General features: G+C 38.2%; 1 protein-coding gene across 5 annotated transcripts in view; it reads right to left on the bottom strand.

Annotated features, from left to right (window-relative positions):
- Window positions 1-19,654, bottom strand: part of PARPBP (PARP1 binding protein) — a 61,625-nt gene extending 41,971 nt beyond the window's left edge. For all 5 annotated transcript variants that reach the window (XM_055711034.1, XM_055711036.1, XM_055711035.1 and 2 more), the window contains exons 1-6: window positions 19,548-19,654; window positions 17,743-17,895; window positions 7,799-8,029; window positions 5,967-6,077; window positions 4,419-4,589; window positions 186-340 (exon numbers count right to left, since the gene is read on the bottom strand). In XM_055711034.1, coding sequence (XP_055567009.1) covers window positions 186-340; window positions 4,419-4,589; window positions 5,967-6,077; window positions 7,799-8,029; window positions 17,743-17,892 — 818 coding nt within the window. In that variant the 5' untranslated portion in view covers window positions 17,893-17,895; window positions 19,548-19,654. The remainder of the gene's footprint in view (window positions 1-185; window positions 341-4,418; window positions 4,590-5,966; window positions 6,078-7,798; window positions 8,030-17,742; window positions 17,896-19,547) is intronic.

Here is a 19,654-nt window from a genome sequence, read left to right as displayed (position 1 = left end):
TCTAAGCTTACAAAATATAAATATTTGAATAACAGCTGGGGTAATAAGGTTTAAGGTGTAAACATTTACTCTGAAGTATTAAATCATCAGATTTTCTTTTGTTCCTTTTCCTCCAGACACATGCACAAGAAAAAAAACCCAAAAGCAGGTGCTCAGCAAGACAATAATATAACATTGGGGATTACCTTGGATTTAAGATTTCACCAACAATGTCTTGCAGCTTGTCAATAAAATTAACAAGATTTGAAAGCCCCTTTACATGGACTCTTAAAGGATCAAATAATGAAGATTTACAGCCTCTTCCTCCAAGTTCTATGGTTCGGATAAAAGATGTTGCCATCTATTAGGAGAAATATTCAGAGATATGAAACTGTAGACATACATGAAATGTACGCATGTTGAAGTGAACCTGTCCTACAGATTTTCAAAGTGTGTAACAGCTGGTTGATAGCAGAAATAATTTAACGGGAATCAATCAAGAATAAGTCTTAATGGCAAGCTTTGTAGATCTTATGATAAATATTTGCAAGATCAATACTTTAATAGTGCAGCAGTATAAAAAAACCATACAAGTCAAAGCAAAAATGACCCGGCTAATCTGATATCTAGATTGGCCTTTTAACAGCTTAAAAAAATGTTAACATAACATTTTATACAGTTTATATAATTTTTTCATTGTTGCTGCTGTTTAAATGCTTGTACTGACCTCAAAAACTAGTCTTGGAGTCAGAGGACTGTCTGTGACCCAAGAACAATTTTAACATAAGTATGTAAAAGTTGACATCAGTAGTGTATCTGTTTTCAGAGATGCAAATGAAAATAACGTATATTCAAAGCTTCTGAAAAAATACAACAGTTAAGGCTTCTATCATCACAGGTACCCAATTTGGAAAGTCTCCATATGTTTTTAAATGCTATAAAGACACTGAAAACAAGAGATGTCCCAAAGCAGTACCAAAACCTTAAATGACAACCCCTCAAACTTTAAGGCAACAGTCAGAATCAAAAGCTTAGTAGTTCTTCAGAATGGTGAAAGATAACAATCCAATATGCTTAACACAGATTCAGTAATATTAATTCTACATAGAAGTTTTAATTTCAGACTTTACAGCTAAATCATAAAGCTTGTAGGACTGGAAAGAGTACAATGGGATTACTCTAGCAAAGAATGTATACCTGTCAGTATCCCTGCCTTTTTGTTAAAGATTACCTGTGGATGAAGTACAGTTCATAGGACCCTGCCTTCCCAATGGGAAATATACTAGCTTTGCAAGATTTCTACAAAACACAGATGCCAGAAAAGAAGACTTCTTTACATGGTAGAGAAGTTTTCCCTCTGGCAACTCTGAGGAAGAAGTAATAAATCCAGTCCAAACACATACTTTTTTTTTTTTTTTTTTTTTTTTTTTTACACAATGTTAACAGAACATTAGGAGCTAAAATAATTAATCCTGGAACTGAGATTTCATAAATTTTCCACATTTATTCAACCATAAAAATCTGAGAATGCAGCTTCTTCAGTGACTTTTACATACCCATACTGCTTTTCCTTGGTCTGCTGTTGTCTGGACTGAGGCCACTGTGCATGCAAAATTTGATTATTTAGAATATGAGGGACTATAGTGGTTCTTTGGAGAAAGAATTCTTACTTATCTTATCCCAAGTATTTTTGAGATGGCTCTGTGTTGATTATAACTACTGTAAGCATAAATGCACCTCACATACCAAACCAGATTCTTTAACCTCTGTGAGCACTGCACATTAATGCTGTAAGCTTCTTATATTCCCATACAAGGGCATTGAGGGAAGAGTATACCACTGTCTTGAGGGTGTTTTTTCCAGCTCTGTGCCTTTCAGAATAAAATGAGCAGGACTCTCCCATATCAATGACATTTTGAAGAGTATTTCAAGGCTGATCAAGCTGCAAATGACTGGAAAGTATTACCCTCCCCGAATTCTGAGTGAAAGCTGAAAAAACTGCAATACCGCCCTTTTAAACCTTGGCCTCTTTTTTAGTGAGCATGTCAAGGCAGGGTTTTGTCACCAGGTTGCTCTCAGAGCAATTTGTAGACAGAAATCCTTCAGATTCTAGACATCTCAAGTTTAACAAATGCACAGAAAAATGCTGGTTTACTATTTAACAAAAATACTTACACCACTTTAAAACTTAATCAGATTGTAATGCATTGTTAATGGCTTGGCTTTCTTATTGTTAGTACTGCTTTGTGATGTTTGTTTAACTCAGCCTCATTGCTATATTGGGTTTGCATGGTGAGGTTTTGCTAGCAGGGGGGCTACAGGGGTGGCTTCTAGGGGAACCTTCTAGCAGCCTCTCACATCTGGCAGAGCCAATGCCAATTGGTTCCAAAATGGACCCACTTCTGGCCAAGGCCAAGTCCATCAGCAACACTGGTTAGCACCTCTGTGATAACATTTTTAAGAAAGGCAAAAAAGCCCAACAAAAGCTGCACAACTGCAGCTGGAGAGGAGAGTGAGAATACATGAGAGGAACAACTCTGCAGACACCAGGGTCAGTGAAGGAGGAGGGCAAGAGATGCTCCAGGCACCAGAGCAAAGATTCCCCTGCAGCCCTTAGTGAAGGCCATGGTGAGGCAGCTGTGCCCCTGCAGCCCCACAGAGGTTAACAGTGAAACCGATATCCACCTGCAGCCTGTGGAAGACCCCACACCAGAGCAGACAGATGCCTGAAAGAGGCTGTGACCCCATGGGAAGCCCACACTGGAGCAGGCTTCTGGCAGAACCTGTGGCCCTGTAGAGAGAAAAGCCCACACTGGAGCAGTCTGTTCCTGGAGGACTGTACCTCATGGAAGGGCCCCACGCCGGAGCAGTTTGTGGAGAACTGCAGCCTGTGGGAAGGACTCACACTGGAGAGGTTCAGGGAAGACTGCCTCCTGTGGAAGGGACTCTATGCTGGAGCCAGGTAAGAGTGTGAGGAGTTCTCCCCCCAAGGAGGAAGGAGCAGCAAAATGAACATGTGATGAACAGACTGCAACCATTGTTCTCCATCCCCCTGTGCCACTTTGCAAGGAGGAGGTAGCGAAAACTGGAAGTGAAGTTAAGCTGGGGAAGAAGGGTATGGTGGAAGGGAAGGTGTTTTAAGATTTGGTTTTATTTCTCATTATCCTACTCTGATTTGATTGGTAATAAATTAAATTATTTTTTTCCCCCCCCTGAAGTTGAGTCTTTTTTGCCTGTGACAGTAATTGGTGGATGATCTCTCTCTGTCCCCATTTCAACACATGAGCTTTTCTTTATATTTTCTTTCCCCTGTCCAGCTGAGGAGGGGAGTGATAGCATGGCTTTGGTGGGCATCTGGTGTCCAGCCAGGGTCAACTCACCAGGACTGATTTCAGAGATATTTGGTCTAATGCCATCTTTTCCTTCCTTTGCCTTTTTTCTTTGATATGAATATTCATGACCTCACTTCACACTGTCTACCAGGACTTCAAAATTTTAAAAGCAATAATAAAACCCCCATATATTTTTTTTAAGAAAGCTGAACTTTTTCAGGATTTCAGTCACTGTTTGGTATGAACAGTCTTGATGCCTGTTTTTATGATATCATGTTTTAGAGCTCTAGAGGTACTCATGCACACAGTTGTTCCTCTGTGCATCATTAGATCTCATGACCAAGCCAGCACCCGTTTCTTCACACAGATTCTCTGTTGTCTCTTTTTAACCTAGGAATCACATTTACGGTGGTATTTGACTTGGCTTGCAAACGTCAGCCTTGCACATGAGATTAAAGCAACATTTTGTGTTTATAGATCTATTACATTGCCCCTGGTCTACAGCAAGTTTCATTCGATACACTGTTATGGTTCAACCCCAGCCAGCAACTAAGTATCATGAAGCAGCTCATTCAATCCTCCCACCCTGGTGGGGTGGGGAGGTGAATCAGAAAAAGGTAAAACCCATGGGTTGAGATAAGATAAGACAAGTTTAATAATTGAAATGAAGTAAAATATTATTATTATAGTAATAAAAAGGAAAGAGGGAGATATAAGAATAAAACTCAAGAAAAATAATTGATGCACAATACAACTGCTCACCACCCACTGACGGATGCCCAGCCAGTCCCTGAGCAGCTATCAGCCCCTCCCAGCCAACTCCCCCCAGTTTATATATTGAGCATGACATCCTGTGGTATGGAATATCTCTGTGGCTAGTTTGGGTCAGCTGGATTCTGCTCCCCCCAGCTTCTTGTGCACCTCCTCACTGGCAGAGCATGGGAAACCGAGAAGTCCTTGACTTAAGAGTAAGCACTATTCAGCAATAACTAAAACATCAGTGTGTTATCAACATTATTCTCATAGTAAATCCAAAACACAGAACTGTGCCAGCTACTGGGAAAAAAAAATAATTCTATCCCAGACAAAACCAGGACATACACTTACCAAGAAAATAGACATTTCGCTCTTCTGTGAGGCATGTTTTAGGTTAGTGAAGGCATCTCTACCAAGTCCTCTGTCAGGAACATTTAAAATACGAGCCAATGCCAGATCATCCTTAGAATTCACCAGCAAGCTTAAATATGAACAAACACACTTCTTTGCTAGGCCTGTCACCTGTATAAGAAAGCATCACACAAATTGGTCATCCTGCTGCTGAATTATGGTGGTTTTTTTTAAATATATTTAGGTATGTACTGACATGATTTTTGGAAAGAGTAAGAATTTCACCTTGCATAATTTCAAAATGTTACTTCATGTATGGGGATTCTGGAAGCATTGACAAAAGCAGGTATGATTACTATGTTGAAGTTACATATAGTGTGCTTGAATATTCACAAAATATTTGAGGGTTGGATCTCTAGCTATTAAAATTGGCTATCAATTTCTATTTGGACACCTCTTCAGATATTCCTTTTCTATCCCAAGGTAAAATACTAGCACCATTAAACCACATAAGGATTTGTCATTAACCTCAAATAGGCTAATATTTTAAACAACTTGCCAGCTCTGCAGAAGATTCAGTAATTTTTGCCTTGGCTCCCAGGGGATGTCAATCACAGAAACTCCACTGATTGAGTTTGGACATAAATTGTGGCCTAGATCCACCCACATAACCAAAACATAACATTGTATGCTTATATTGCAGCACTGTTCTGGACCCTGTAAGAACAACGGTCCCAGAACTGAAGAATTTACAGTTTTGTCACAAGCAAAGAAAAGATGAAGAAAAGGCCATGAACAAAAGGAAAGATAATGAGAAGACCTATTTTTTCTACGGAATTTCCTCCTTATTCAACAGGATGTATACAACAAAAATCTAGGCAGTAAACAAACCAAACATATATGTGTGACAGTGAAAAGATAGACAAGAGAAGGAAAAAAAAGGAAGGAGTATTTTTACTACACAAGTCAGAGCAGCAAGAAAGCCATTATGTTAGTGGTAGAAGAAGTACTATCTAGGGGAGAACCTCAGTTCAGAAAATATTTTCTTGTTCAGAAATATTTTGAATTGTACCCACATATTGAATTGAAATTGCCACTTACGAGAAAAGCAAGTTTGGAAATTAACTAAAGTGCCAGCATTTTAAGCGTTGTTATAGAGTATTCTGAGATTCTTGTTTTAAGGGTTGAAAGGGTAAAAGGAAAAAATCCAGTATTCCAGAAAGTTCTCAAGTCCTCTACTATGACAGACAAACCTTGTTTCCTTTGCTACAGCTAACACTGCAGTGGGTATTCAGATTTCTTCTGTAAGGGAGAATGAGCTAACAAAGTGAAATCAAAGAAGTTTACTTCACCTACAACTTTACTTTGTAGCATTGGGCAAATCATTTAACTCTTAGTCAAGACAATGTTTTATTGATGGTGTACTTGTAGAAAAATTTATTCCCTGGTGATTCAAGGCAGATTAAGTCTACAGCAAATGCCTGCTTCACAGAAGGACTGTCTTCAATATATATGGAACATTACAAAAGAGATAGAAATAATTTTTACCTTCACATTCTCCTGGCCCTGTCTGTTGACCGGTGTGGGAGGAGTAGAAGGAACAGAAACATTATTTTCTTGTGCATTCTGTATGCCAGAAATAAATTCCAACAGTTGAGCCTGTAGTAAAAAGATCAGAATAAACTTAAATATGAAGATGACTAGAAAGCAAAAGTAGTATTACAACCAGGTGAAACTACGTCACTGCCAGTTTACTACTGTTTTGAGTTAACACAGACCTCATGACCTACTTTTGGTTTACAGTCTTTAGCAGAGAAATGAGGTGCAAGGGTCAAACTATCTTAGAAAAGGTATCTCAAACAGTTACCTAATACACTCAAACTAAAAGTGGCTGCTTATGTTTTGGAGAACTTCTAATATGTTCTACCATGTTCAGGGAGAGCTCTTTAACCTACCAGAGTTCTCTACCTTCCCTATGAAAACAGGAAGAAAAGAAACCCCAAAATCGCAGTTTCCATGCCTTTCTCCTGTGCTTCAGTTCTCCTTGTAATCTTTTTTTGTGTTTAATAATCACATGAGTGTTTTGAATGTAGGTTCTCTGAACCTTTAAGGAAGTAGACAAGCTGGTTACAAGCATACTTGTCACAGAATCATACAATAATTTAGGTTAAAAGGGACCTATAGGGATCACCTAGTACAAACCCATGCTTGAAGCAGGACCAGTTTGACCAGGTTGCTCAGTGACATGTTGAGTGAGCTAAGTTTTTAATATCTCCAAAGACGAGATTCCATATGTTCTCTGGGCAACCTGTTAGTGATATTTGACCACTTTTTCATGGAGAAAGCTATTCTTACTAGGCCTGGAAGGTAAACAGTTTTAATCATGCTGTAACTAATAACTCATGGTACATTCATAATATACCTCAGTCCAATTAATGTTCAGTAACTGGCATATCTTCCCTCATATTAAAATTGCCATCTAATTAAACATATATCAAATGAAGAAGATTAAATAAACATAATTTAAGTCTGCAATGCTGAGAGCAGGCAGTAAAAGCAGACAACTACTCTCTAATTCTCATTACAAACTAGAAGTATATGCATCTAAATCCAACATTCATTAACTTTTTCAGTATCAATATCCTCTGTCCTTTGACTTTTCTATGCTCTAGAAGCACAGGATCAAATAAAATCATGCGGAATGTTTGTTTTTCAAACTTGTCTTAATTGCTACTTACATATATTTTTATTCAATAACAGAGATTAATCAAATTCATTTTTCACACTTTTATTAGAGTAAGAGTGGAATACACACAAAAACTTCTCTAGAGTATAGCCTCACATGCAGTGTCATAAGAACATCTGAAGATGCAATAAACTGCAATAGTACTGCAGACTGGCTGAAGTGGAATCTTTTCTGGTTTCTGGAAAAATCTAAAATGGAACTATATGTAGTATAGGGTAGTTTCTGCTGTTAAGTGAGTGGTATTTTTAAGGTGATGATCATCAAAAATATTTTGACTGCATATCAACATACAACCAAAACTCCATGACACATGTTAATCACTAAGCTTTGTTCCAGTCTTACCAAATCTCTACAGTTCATTTTTCAGTTCCATTTCTGGCAAAGTGTGATATACTTATAGAAGAGCTGTGGGACCCACCCATTTAGCAGGAAAACAGAAAGAAATAATTTTGAGTAAATTTAAGATCTCTTTAAAAGATTTAGTAATTTAAAGTCATTGCTTCCCCAATAGAAGAGCAAAGTAACTTGTGAATAATTCGGAGCTCCTGCTTATATTTAGAAGTGTCATAAATCCGTAACTGGAATCAAAATTATGTCAGAACAATATAAGAGATCAAGCAAACAAAATACTTACAGGGGCTATGCTTTCATCTTCAGATACAAGTCCAAGACCACAGCATTTCTGACATATGTCTATTAGATCTAACATATTGCTTCTTTCTAAGAAGGCATGATAGGCTTTTTTTACGTCAGCATAATTTTCAGGTTCTTTCATGTTTTTGTATGATAATCCCAGTTTGTCATGTAAAAAATACTTCCAAGTTTCCAACACGTCACTAAGTGATACTGTGAAATCTCCATGGTGCTAATAAAACAGAAAAATGCAAAAATAGTATTGGTTATAAATAAAAAAGTATTCAGCATAGGTTTAAAACTAACTTTTAAAAAAGATGCATTTCAAAAAATAAACCTCTTACAACCTAAATATTTATTATAAACAAAGTCTTACTTGAAGTTCTTCCAGTGCTTTGCCTTTACAGTTGAGTATTGTTACATGCAGTATTTGTTCCTGATACCAGGTATGTACCTTGAACTTCACTCATAAGAAAAAACATTGACTTTTTTACAGGACTGCGGCTTACATAAAGTTATTTGCAGAAATAGTTTTCAGTGTGGCAGGCATTTACATCCCAAAGGCAGTAGATATAGCTCTATTACCTTGCTTCAAGCAGTCATCTGGGAAAATACATGCTATGTCAAAAAAAAAAAAAACAAACCTGCTTTTCCTTTGTTAGTATAGTTATACTTTATCATAACACTGATAGTGTTACTAACAAATACATTAAAACAATGCACACCTACCCATTACTAGGACCTTGACTAATGTTAACTGTACAGTATAGGCCAGAATCTTATACCCAGCTTCTGGCCCACTCTCCCTGTCAAAATTATTAGATTACATTCCATGTACCCCTCTGCCTTCTCCCCAACCTCCAAAATGGAAAAAAAAAAAAAAGTTTTACAGTTTATCAGAAATTTATCAAGAATTAGAGATTAACAAAGAGTTAAATTAAAAGAGCAGATAAAGGGGGTACATGACAACAAATACATGGGTAGCAAAAAAACCTAAGCATTTTCTTTGCAACTGGAGAACCTTTTCCTATTCTAGGCAAAAAAAAAGAAAATTAAAATTTATCACAAACTTAAGAGGCTTGTAACACAGTTAAAGTCCCTCTTTTCTTTCCAACTCTTGAGAGGAATGCTCTGTTGACCTTTGGTGGACAGAAGCAGAAAATGTATAAAACTAATGACTAAAGGTTTAATTTACATACTAGTTCATAATTTTTTTCAAAAGATTTACAGTGGGGGCATCTGCTATTGCTACACTTTTAGGCAGAGGTTTATTAAGTAATCATGCCTAACTAGTTAGAAGAGTGAAGCAATAAGCTTGCAGTTTTCTTGTGCAGTTCTAAACTAAAGGGTAAAAAAAGAATAAACTTTTCTTTAAAAGTTATCTCTACATGGGAGAACAGAAGAGACTAAGAAAAAGAGAATGTATGCAGTCCATAATGCTACATGGCATCTCATTTATGAGGGAGAAGTAACTAAAGAACCATAGGTTTTAACAAAACTGGCATGGCTGAAGTTTATAAGTATGGCAGCAGGGCACGAATGGCAAACAAAAAGGTGAAAGCATCACCACAGATACGAACAGACAGTGGAATTCAAATTCAGAGGAATTTAAAAAACAAGCCAAGTAAGCAACAAAGCCTTGTTACTTGAGTCACAGATCAAGTGATGTTACTGAATGCAAGGCAGCTAACCATCCAGTTGTATCAGTAAAACTAGAGGAGAGAGCAGTTACTGCTGAACTCTTGAGCAAGAAATAATTAGGTACAATACATAGCCCTATAGCAAAGTATTGTTATTTTTTAAACCAAGTGATTCACGCTTGCGAGGAAGGGGTGGAGGGGATCAGCTCACTGAGCATCAGAGGTTTTAAGTCTTCCAGTTCAGCACAGGTGTAACAAGGAACTGCAAGAAACCTGAGCCTGTCTCTTGTGGCTGCCAACAAAGGAGATGAGTGTATTGTCAGTGGTCAAAGACTGCAATACTGAAGAAGCCAGAAAAATCAGTTTCAATCTGTGTAAACCAAGCTATGCACAGGAAGAATTCCATTAAGATGCAACTTATATAAGTGAAAATACATGCTAACATAGAATTCTGCTACTGATTAGATTGAGCTAAAGACTGCAGAGACAAAACACAGTGTCTGGGATGCAGGATTACATACATATTCCTGGCCTCTGCAATTCAGAATCTGGTCCTTTATTCAATTGTTAACCTGTTTTTTTATCTCTTGACCACTGCCCCTGGACTTGCACTACTGTACTGTTCTCTGCCTTGCCAAAATTCGGCCTAAGAGATGCTGATCTCCCTTACACACCCATACCTCATTATATCCTGTGCCTATTTTCGCCTTGCTCCCAAATCTTGATGTCTTACTCAACATCCACCACAATCTGTTTTCTCATAGCCATGTTTATTGCAGTCCTTTCCATACTACCATACTCTAAAACCTCCCAGTGTCAACTTGCCCACCACCACTTCCTCTTTCTCCTGTAATCTTGCAGCTTCCTTACTACTTGCTCTTACCTCTCCTCTGAAACAGAGCAAGGTCTTAAAAAGATTAGTCAGAATGAGCTTGGTACAATGCTCTGGGTGATGCTCTGTTTGTGTTGAGTAAAGAATGTACTCTGAAAAGTACTCTGAATAAGGAAAGGTTCCACTAACAAAATTAAAGGAATGTACCACTGATGATAAAGGAACATGCTCTGAATAATTAGAAAAGATAAGGTGGGCACCTGAAAGAGATAAGGAGACCATGAGTCAGGAAATTGTTGAACAAAGGAAGTTGAAAGGCTTAGTCTACCTAGATCCCACTTATGAATAGAATGATTACGTGTCAAAATCAAATGAATATGTATGTAAAGATGTTGTAACCTCTCACAAACTTTTTAAAATACCTAACTTTTCACTGAAAACTTTGGAGCTAGTTTGTCCAATGTGAATTGGCTAGCTCCCCAATTTGGCACGAAATACCTTTGCTGCTTAAAGACAAAATCCATCTCTGAGCAGTTACTCTGCTGTTTTGGCATCATTTCACAACTACTATTTTTGTCCACACTCAGCTCTGATCTACAGACTAGTCCCTACTTCGTACCCTTACTTTTTCAGCTAAGGTCCTTCTATTTGAGTTAGACCTCAGAACACATACAACAAGTAATTTTGCATCTGTAGCAAATTTTCCAGTTTTCACTAAGGAAACTGAGTTCATGCTACTGGTACCTAAAGCATATGACAGAAAAAAAAAAAAAAAAAAAGAAAAAAAAAAAAAGAGCTGTATTATACAGTCATGTAACATGACATAAATGTCCTGCGACTGAGTGACAAGCTTTGCTTTGCTACATCAATAATGGCAGATAACTCCCATCTAGCCCAAAGGTTTTATTTCATGTTTTAACATTAAGCGACTTTAATCTGCATAAAAGTGATTACTTACTAACACCATTAGCAACTGAATACAAAACTAAATACGCAAACAGGTCAGCAGCAATTGTAATAATTTAAGTTGTTCCAGCCCAAAAGATCCCTCCTTAGGGTTCTAGCATACTTAGCACAACTTTCCCAATAGACCTGGTTAAATATACAATTCCAAAGTCCTGAAAGTCAACTCCTTCAATATTGCCTAAGCAGAGAACTAGGAGTGAAAATGAAAGAGTACTCACAGATATTATTTTTAGAGCACTTTTTTGCCTTCTAGTTTGTGCATGGGCTACAATAGTTCAGCACTATGAACTTGCCTGCTATCCCACAGATTACCACAATATTAAAATGGCATACATGTTTTCTGAAAAGCACTTATTTTCCATTTCAGACCTCAAAAAATTAAACATGTAATCATATTATAATCCAATTTAAACATACCAAAACAGCAGTAGGTTGAATAAAAAAGAAGATTAAAAAGTTTTCTCACTTTGTTTTGAAACAAAATTCTCCAGAACTACCAAGTTAAAGTACAACTTCAATATGATATCTAATAAATCAAAACCTTTCCTCATCAGACCAAGGACCTGCAGAAATTCACAAAATTTATACTAGTGCTGCAAAAATATTTTAAATCCAAATAAAACCGCACTCCAGATATTAACCTTCATGATCAAGTGCTCACTATGACAGTGTATTCCATTAATTATAGAGTCAATTTGTCAAGAATCTCTGGTTTTAAAATTAATTTTAAAAAATATTGGTGTTTCAGTAAGCATGTACCAACTAGCTAATACCTTAAGGAAGTTAAAAAAGTTCCATACTTTCATTCCATGATGTTGTAAGTATTGTGTTTCATAGGCATAGAAACAATGAAGTATTATGAAGCACTTTCACTTCTTGTTAGTGCAGTATTCTCAGTTTCCTTGGACTCTTGCCTTAGAAAGTCTGAAATCCAGCAGCAACATTTAATGCCTACAGACAACATACTTTAGTATTTTGTAAGTATTGCAAGCTTTCTAGGGCTAACTACACAGCCAAGCAGCTTCCATTTTGACAGAAAATTGTTTTAAAAAACATGAAGTCACGTGTGTGTCAGCAATATCACATTCTTTCCTGCCCTTCTCAAACAAATGGTCTCTGCCCATTTTTGGAATATGTGTGTTCAAGACTGCCATGCTTAACCTCCACAGAAGTGTTGTCTCTAGTTCTATTATTTTCAGGCATACTCCTCAAATGCAGTATTGTTGTCTGGTATTGCCCTCAAGCTGTGTGATTCTGCAGTCTTGTCACTTCTGGTCCTACTGAGTCTTGCTTGCTTCTGTACACTTTCACACAAGACATAAGTTCCCAAACTGTGGTATATAAAGCACAATAAAGTATTTTAAAGCAGCATTTTTAGTAAGTTTCCCACTCCAGTGAACGCCGATAGTGCCATGCACAGATTTAGAAGGTGGTTCATACATGTGCAAGTGAATAGACATATGCATCTAATATTTATTATATTGCAATCTGCCAGAAGCAAAGCCAGTGAAGATACAGGCCAATATCCCAAGCTTGGAGAAATGCCAGTATACCTTGCATGGATAATTGTTTGGGACTGAACACCTTTTTTGGGGGGGGCAGGGGCAAGCAACACTGTGGGGTGTCAAGGGGAAAAGTACCAGGATCAAAGAGAGTAGAAGTATGCTCAGTTTAAGGAGGTCTGGAGAGCTACAGTAGGGTGAGTAGAAGAGTTAGTAGTTGCAACAATAAGATCCTGAAACAGACAAAGTAAGAACTGTACTCATCCAAGCAACAAACTCCTACTTTCTAAAGTGAACACTATCAACTATAGCAGTAATAAAAACAAGACAGAAAATGTAGCACACTCTTGGTTAAAAAAAAAACAAAACAAAAGAGCCCTACACCACATTCTTGCTTCCCCTTCCACCCCTCAAAACAGAAGCATGTAATACTATAGAGAAGAAAGGGAGGCGGGGAGAAGAGGAAGCCTTATCAAAAAACTAAAGAGGGTGCCTCAAGATTTAAGTAGCAACAGTTTAACACAGTTAAAACTACTCCAGCTGTTAAGCAACCCAAAAACACTAGAAACAGTAACTACTAATGCTTTGGTTACACAGGGTATAGGGAAAGACAGCAGAACAGTCTCAGGGCATCATTTGCTTTTAAAAAAATGCAATTAAATATGCATTACTTCAACCTTTCTTCTATAAAATGTCAATGTTTGGTTGGGTTTTTTTTCCTCAAAAAAGAGCCTGTCCCTTGTAGAGAAGACTACTCAGCACTAGTGAGACCACATCTGAATACTGTGTCCAGTTCTGGGCTCCTCAGTACAAGGGAGACATACTGACATACTGGAGAGAGTACAAAGTCCAGAGAATCACCCACAAAGATTAAGGGACGGGAGCATCTCACGTATGAGGAAAGGCTAAGAAAGTTGGGGTCATTTAGGCTGGAAAAGAGAATGCCCAGGGAGGATGTAATCAATGTATATAAATATCTAGAGAGAGGGTACAAAGAGGATGGAGCCAGGCTCTTTTTTAAGGTGCTCAGTGGCAAGCCCAGAGACACTGGGTACAAACAGAACGAAACACAGGAGGTTCCCGCTGAACATTAGGAAGCACTCTTCTACTGTGAGGGTGATTAAGTACTGGCACAGTCTGCTCAGGGAGGTTGTGGAGTCTCCATTCTTGGAAATACTCAAAAGCCATCTGCACATGGTCCTGGACAACTGGCATTATGTGGCCCTGCTTGAGGAGACAGGTTGGACAAGGTAACCTCCAGAGGTCCCCTACAACATCAACCATTCTGTGAAAAATTAATTATACTGAAGAACAGCCAAGACAATGCCTCTTGGTAGCATCCTTACATATGTTACAAGCAACATCGTATAAAATTGCTACAAAGTTGGTAGGAGTCTCATTACCAAAAGGAAGACAGATAAAACTATTTAAGGGAGTAAGGCTGTAAAGCAACTTTGCATTTTTCTTTATTTGTCAACATAGAAACAAGATTATTTGGGAAAACAATTCAAGAAATGCAAGAACCTCAACAGAACATATTTTTTCAGATAGTGTACAAAATGTAGTCATGGAAGCACAGGGTAGAACTAATCACACACAAAGCTGGATTTCATGCAGAATCAGAAAGAGACAAAAACAAATTTCTGAAGGGAAAATGTATTTCTAAAAACAACAACGAAGCACTTTCTCCTCCAGTGTCACAGTCCCAGTGCTAGAATAGAAATTTACAAAATATTTAAGACAAGTCTAAGAATCTAAATGGACAGACTCGAGAAAAAAAAGAAGTTTTATATGATGTCTCATTTTCCCCCAATAGTAGCTAAAACAGCCATGGTCTGAAAATGACAAGTAAGTATTTGTCCTAATAGCTACAACACAAAGTATTTTCAGAGGAATTCAAAGCATATGATTTTTTTTCCTTTTATCCCCGCTATTTGATCAATGTTTATCACACTGCTTGCTACCCTTATTTTTGGTGAAATTTAAGACTAGTAAGTTAGAAGACTTTGAAACTTTTCTGGATTTCTCAAAAAAAGCTTTGTTATTTTTCATTTTTACTGCTGATACAGATAACATTAAAACACCAATACCATCACAACTGTCCAGGTTCCTAAAGAAAGAGAATAGGTTTTTGTTGTTTGTGGTAGCTTAGGGTTTTTTTCAACCCAGTGAGTCAACAGCATGTTAGCACAGTTATTTTTCATGCAGTAACTTACTTCATCATAATAGACTTCTATTCCATGGGTGTTATGTTAACAATATGAAATTATTGTACTTAAATGAGAGATCTAACAAGGGACATAACATGGTGAAAATTTATTAAATTGATTACAGCTTATGAAAAAGACTTTGTCTTTAGTTAGGAATCATTTAACTTGGACAGTGAGCTCAGGGAGCTCAAGGATATCTTTAAGGAGCAGGTGGTGTTTGCCCTGAGCCCCACGAACAAGCAAGAGATGAGCAGAACCATCGAGACAACAAGTATTGTGTGCAGCTGTGTCACAATGGTAACATCACCACATTCGGGCATTGGGCCAACATCCCTGGCACGTGTGAACCTTACAAATCACAAAATACTGCACGCCTGCATTTAGCCTAAACTTAAAAGTTTACATACATAGGTGTGTAAACTATTTTTGTTTTTCACCGAGTATAAAGGTGGGCAAGCTCCAGGACTGGGACAGAAGCCTCACCTACAGATGGACACACAGTGTAGGAATTTTCCCAGTTACCATGAGACTCCTGGTGCCAGCTGCAACTGGGCTTCCCAGCCGAAGTGTGGGCTTGGATGATATTAAGGTGGTAACTGGTGATGTATCCTTTTCTTATTAAAGATCCTTTTGTAGTAAGGATTTGATGTTTCGCTCCTATTGCTCTTTCATCATATTGGGCATAATAACTAGTACTGTTTCCTTTTATCATATTGCATACTATTTTCCTTTATTATATTGTAATATAATAAACTGTGTTTATTCTTATATTTGATTTGGAATTCATTTTTGCTTGGTATCCAGTCAATCAGCAAAACACATGCCCTACAACAATAATACTCTGCATCTTAGTTTGATATTTCAGCACTGAACCAAATAAAACAGCCATATTTAACACTATAAACATCAAAATGGACATCCAACTGAAGAAACTGGATTTCAGAGGCAGCACATGCAAATGCTGGAAAAGTTTTAATCCACATATGGCAGACAAAGTTTATACATACTGTTAATTTGTCTTATCAGACCAACTAGTATAATCAGAAAAAGCAAATTAGGTTTTGAGCACTTGGTCCTTCAGATTTGAAGTAAAAGCAGTATATTTCAAATTTTAATTGTTTGAATTTTTGTTCGATCATATCTGAGAGAAAAGATACTTATAGAGGGGAGGACTGCTTGCTAGAGAAGAAAAAAGGAGAAAGCAGAATGAACTAGTTACTTCTAGGGGAAGGAAAGAGCTTTTTATAAGCTGTTAGGAAGGAAATAACAATGAACCATAAAAATATCATCTTTACCATGTCTGCAATTTTTGACATCCAGCAGAATAACAAGTTCTAGTCCCCCGAGTTAGCTTTGGAAAAATGTTTGTGATTCTCAATGGAGAGTCACACCAAACACGACAAACAGTGATTGCCTCCACAGGTAGTTTTACACTATTGTCTTTTATCACTTATTTTAGAGTTTCTTTTGATGTGCAATAATTTTCTAGTTTTACCTACACAGGTACTGTGAAGACACTGGAATCCTGGCTGGAATATATTACATTCTATGAAGTACAAATGTAGAATCTTGGGATTCTAATATTTCTGCTGTAACATTTTATTTTTTTTAGTGGGGATGAATTGACCAGTGTTATATTTAATGTTCAGACAACAGATACCCCCATTCTGCACATTTTAGACTACAAAACATTTTCTGGTGATTAATTTAGTTAGGTTAAAGAGTGTTCTAGAAATATTTCTTCCAAGACTTAAGCTTCTTCCAGTACAAGTGGTAATTTTTTTAAAGAATACACTGCACCTAGAAGTGCACAAAGTGAAGCAGGTTTTCTGTTTGTTTGGGGTTCTTTGTTGGTTTGAGGGGTTGTTTTTGTTGTTTGTGTTGTGTTTGGTTGGGTTTTTTTTTTAAACTAAAGATTTGTACTACATGTTTAATTTAATATGCAACATTTGGGTAAGTCTTCCAACAACAGTAATTTGTTTTCATCAGTAATTAAGATTATTGACCTAAAAAGATATCTTTAGATTATTAAAGTGACTATTGCAATTGTTCTCATTAGATGAGACACATGCAAAGGCCTGACTGTATGTTGCATCAGTTTCGGTATGTTTCATATGATTGCTAATGCCCAACCTTCCAGCTGTGACAAGCCACAGTACTTCTTACGGAGGCTCTTAAAAGTTACATCTCCTGTTTGTCTTTTGACAGATACTTCTTGTACACATGCAAAGGCGGCCATGTATTTCCTAGTGGTACTGGGAGCATGCTCCAACTTGTATGTATAGGTCTTCATCTGATGAGCCTCAGGAAAAACAGCAGCCAAGAACAGACTTCTACAAGCACAACTCATGCAGCTTATACCAAATCAGTTATGTATGCATACTGTCATGTCATTCCGAAGTGGTTTTGGAGCACTCAGAAAAAAGGTGCATCCCAAATGCCATAGTTCTCCCACCCTCATCTACAGCATAGAACAAACATATGATGGAAATAAAAAGAGGTTACATGATCAGGAAAAAAATACACTAGTATTTAATATTAAAAGTTTTAAACTCAGATATACACTTAGAAAACTTCCATCCTCCCATTTGTCTTGTTTTTCTTTTTCTAAGCCCTTATTCAACAGTATGCTTAATTATACTAATTTTAGTGCCTTGCTGCATCTGACCCTCAGTTAAATCAACAACGAAGTAACCAAAACAGCCATTTCAGGTAGGTGCCTAAGCAAGAAGTCCAGGAATTAAACAAAGTTCAAGATGTACCAAGTCCCAAGAAGTTACTGAATGAATGCTAACCTGTTTATTGACTTCAGCCATCGACAGCTGTAACGCCATCAGCATGTAGTCTGCTCCACATACAGTAGTCCTTTCAGAGTTTGAAAATAAAACCCATTGTCTTCTGAAACACTTGATCCAGTTTAAAATTTTTTGCTGGAAAGCAATCATTGTCTATAATAGAAGATAGAAATAATTAAGAGAAATAAAAATCACTATAGCTATGCAAGAGGTCTATGCATGTCTTCAGCTTCCAAAGAGCTGTGCAAATCCTGTTGCATCTTCTTGCAAATCAAGTTCCTATGTGGATAACTGGCTAGCTGAAAAGGGTCACATAGACATAGTCCAGCTGGCTGGACAAAAATGCACATCGCTCTCAGCTTATCTGAAGTAAAGCAAAATACACTGTCTTTGGCTGTCCTTGTTACACAATAACAGGAAGATTTTGGTGGGAAAAGAATGTTGCAGGTGGGAACAGAAAACTACGGAAGAGAAACTAGGGGTGGGCTTGGTATTTAGGCAACTAACCAATAATGAGCTTAACTTTTGTAATATGTATGAGCTAATTATAAGAAGGCATAAAAGGTGACTGTAAGGTACAATAAACGAAGTCTGCTGATCACTCATATTGAGTGACTGTGTCTTCCCTCCGTCGCAACATTCCTACAATAAACTCTTCCCACTAAACCAAAAGTCTGGTGACGCTTGCTACAACACAGCAGGCATGAAGATAAGGGTTTAAAAGTGCTTATGACTGGCAGGTCTTCATGAAGGCTCCTTACTTGCCTTGTACATTATACCAACATAAAAAAATAACCATTATCATAAACATGATAGCGTTTTGCTGCTGAAAGCAGCCAGTCTGAATGCCCCAGAGAGCACCTTCTATACTACCTACATTCTCTATACATCCAGGCTGGTGTCTATCCAAAAGTTTTAAACCTGGAAACACATTTAACATTTCTAAGACTTACTACCAAACATATCTCTAAATGCTTTTATTACCCATGTAGTCTTTTTCTCCATTCCATAAGTCATTATCTCCCCTATTTCCTTTAGCAATGACTTTCAGTACCAGTTTTGAGTTTGACCTCTTCATGCTTTCATCTTTTTCACCTTCTTGTACTTGTTCTTTCCTGAAACAGTTCCCTATGTGACAGTAGAGGAGCAACACCCATACCACTCACTTTCAGAACACAGAACCAACCTCTTCCTTCATTTCACCAAGCTATGGCACAGTCCACAGCTTTTATTTTTGGTTTTTGGGGTTTTTTTTTATTGGTATAATCAGGAAAAAAATTAAGTGTGGGAGAGGGGCAGGAAAACAGGAGACATCAGGTAACAAGCAGGACCGCAGCAGCAACCACAATTACTTAAACTCTCCAAAATGTTTGGAGGGGCCAATCGACTTTATTATTTTACATTAACATGAACAAAATATGAGGGCCATAGATGATGAAGCAGGTGGGCAGGTGCAAGTCAGTGTAAGGCTGACAAAAAACCTCTCCCTCCCCCCTCTGAGACCTGTCACTCGGAGCCAGCGCCCAGCCAAACAGCCCGAACAAGCCCAAAGCCTGAGAAACAAGCCCCAATCCCTAAACCTTAAGGACCGACATTACCACTAGCGCCACTGCCCTCCCCCCGTCCCGGTTCCCCCGCTGACAACTCCCAGCTGGGGCCTCCTCAGGGGCCGGGCCGGCCCGGGCCGGTCCCCCGCCTCAGGCCCACCGCGGGGCCGCAGCACCCTCGCCTCCGCGGGAGGCCCGCCGCGGCCTTCACGCCCCCCGCACAGCCCGGCGCACTTCCTGCTTCTCTAGCGACATTACCTGCGCGACCAGGAGGACAGCGGCGCCCGCAGCGCGGCAGCCCGGAGGCACGGCTGCCCTCCCCGGCGGTTTGGATTTAAACCCGCCGCCGCCGCCCAATGGGAGCG

Source organism: Falco cherrug, chromosome 5 (genome assembly GCF_023634085.1).
Source record: "Falco cherrug isolate bFalChe1 chromosome 5, bFalChe1.pri, whole genome shotgun sequence".
In the NCBI taxonomy this organism is placed as follows: Eukaryota; Metazoa; Chordata; class Aves; order Falconiformes; family Falconidae; genus Falco; species Falco cherrug.
This window is presented reverse-complemented; position numbering and strand designations above follow the sequence as displayed.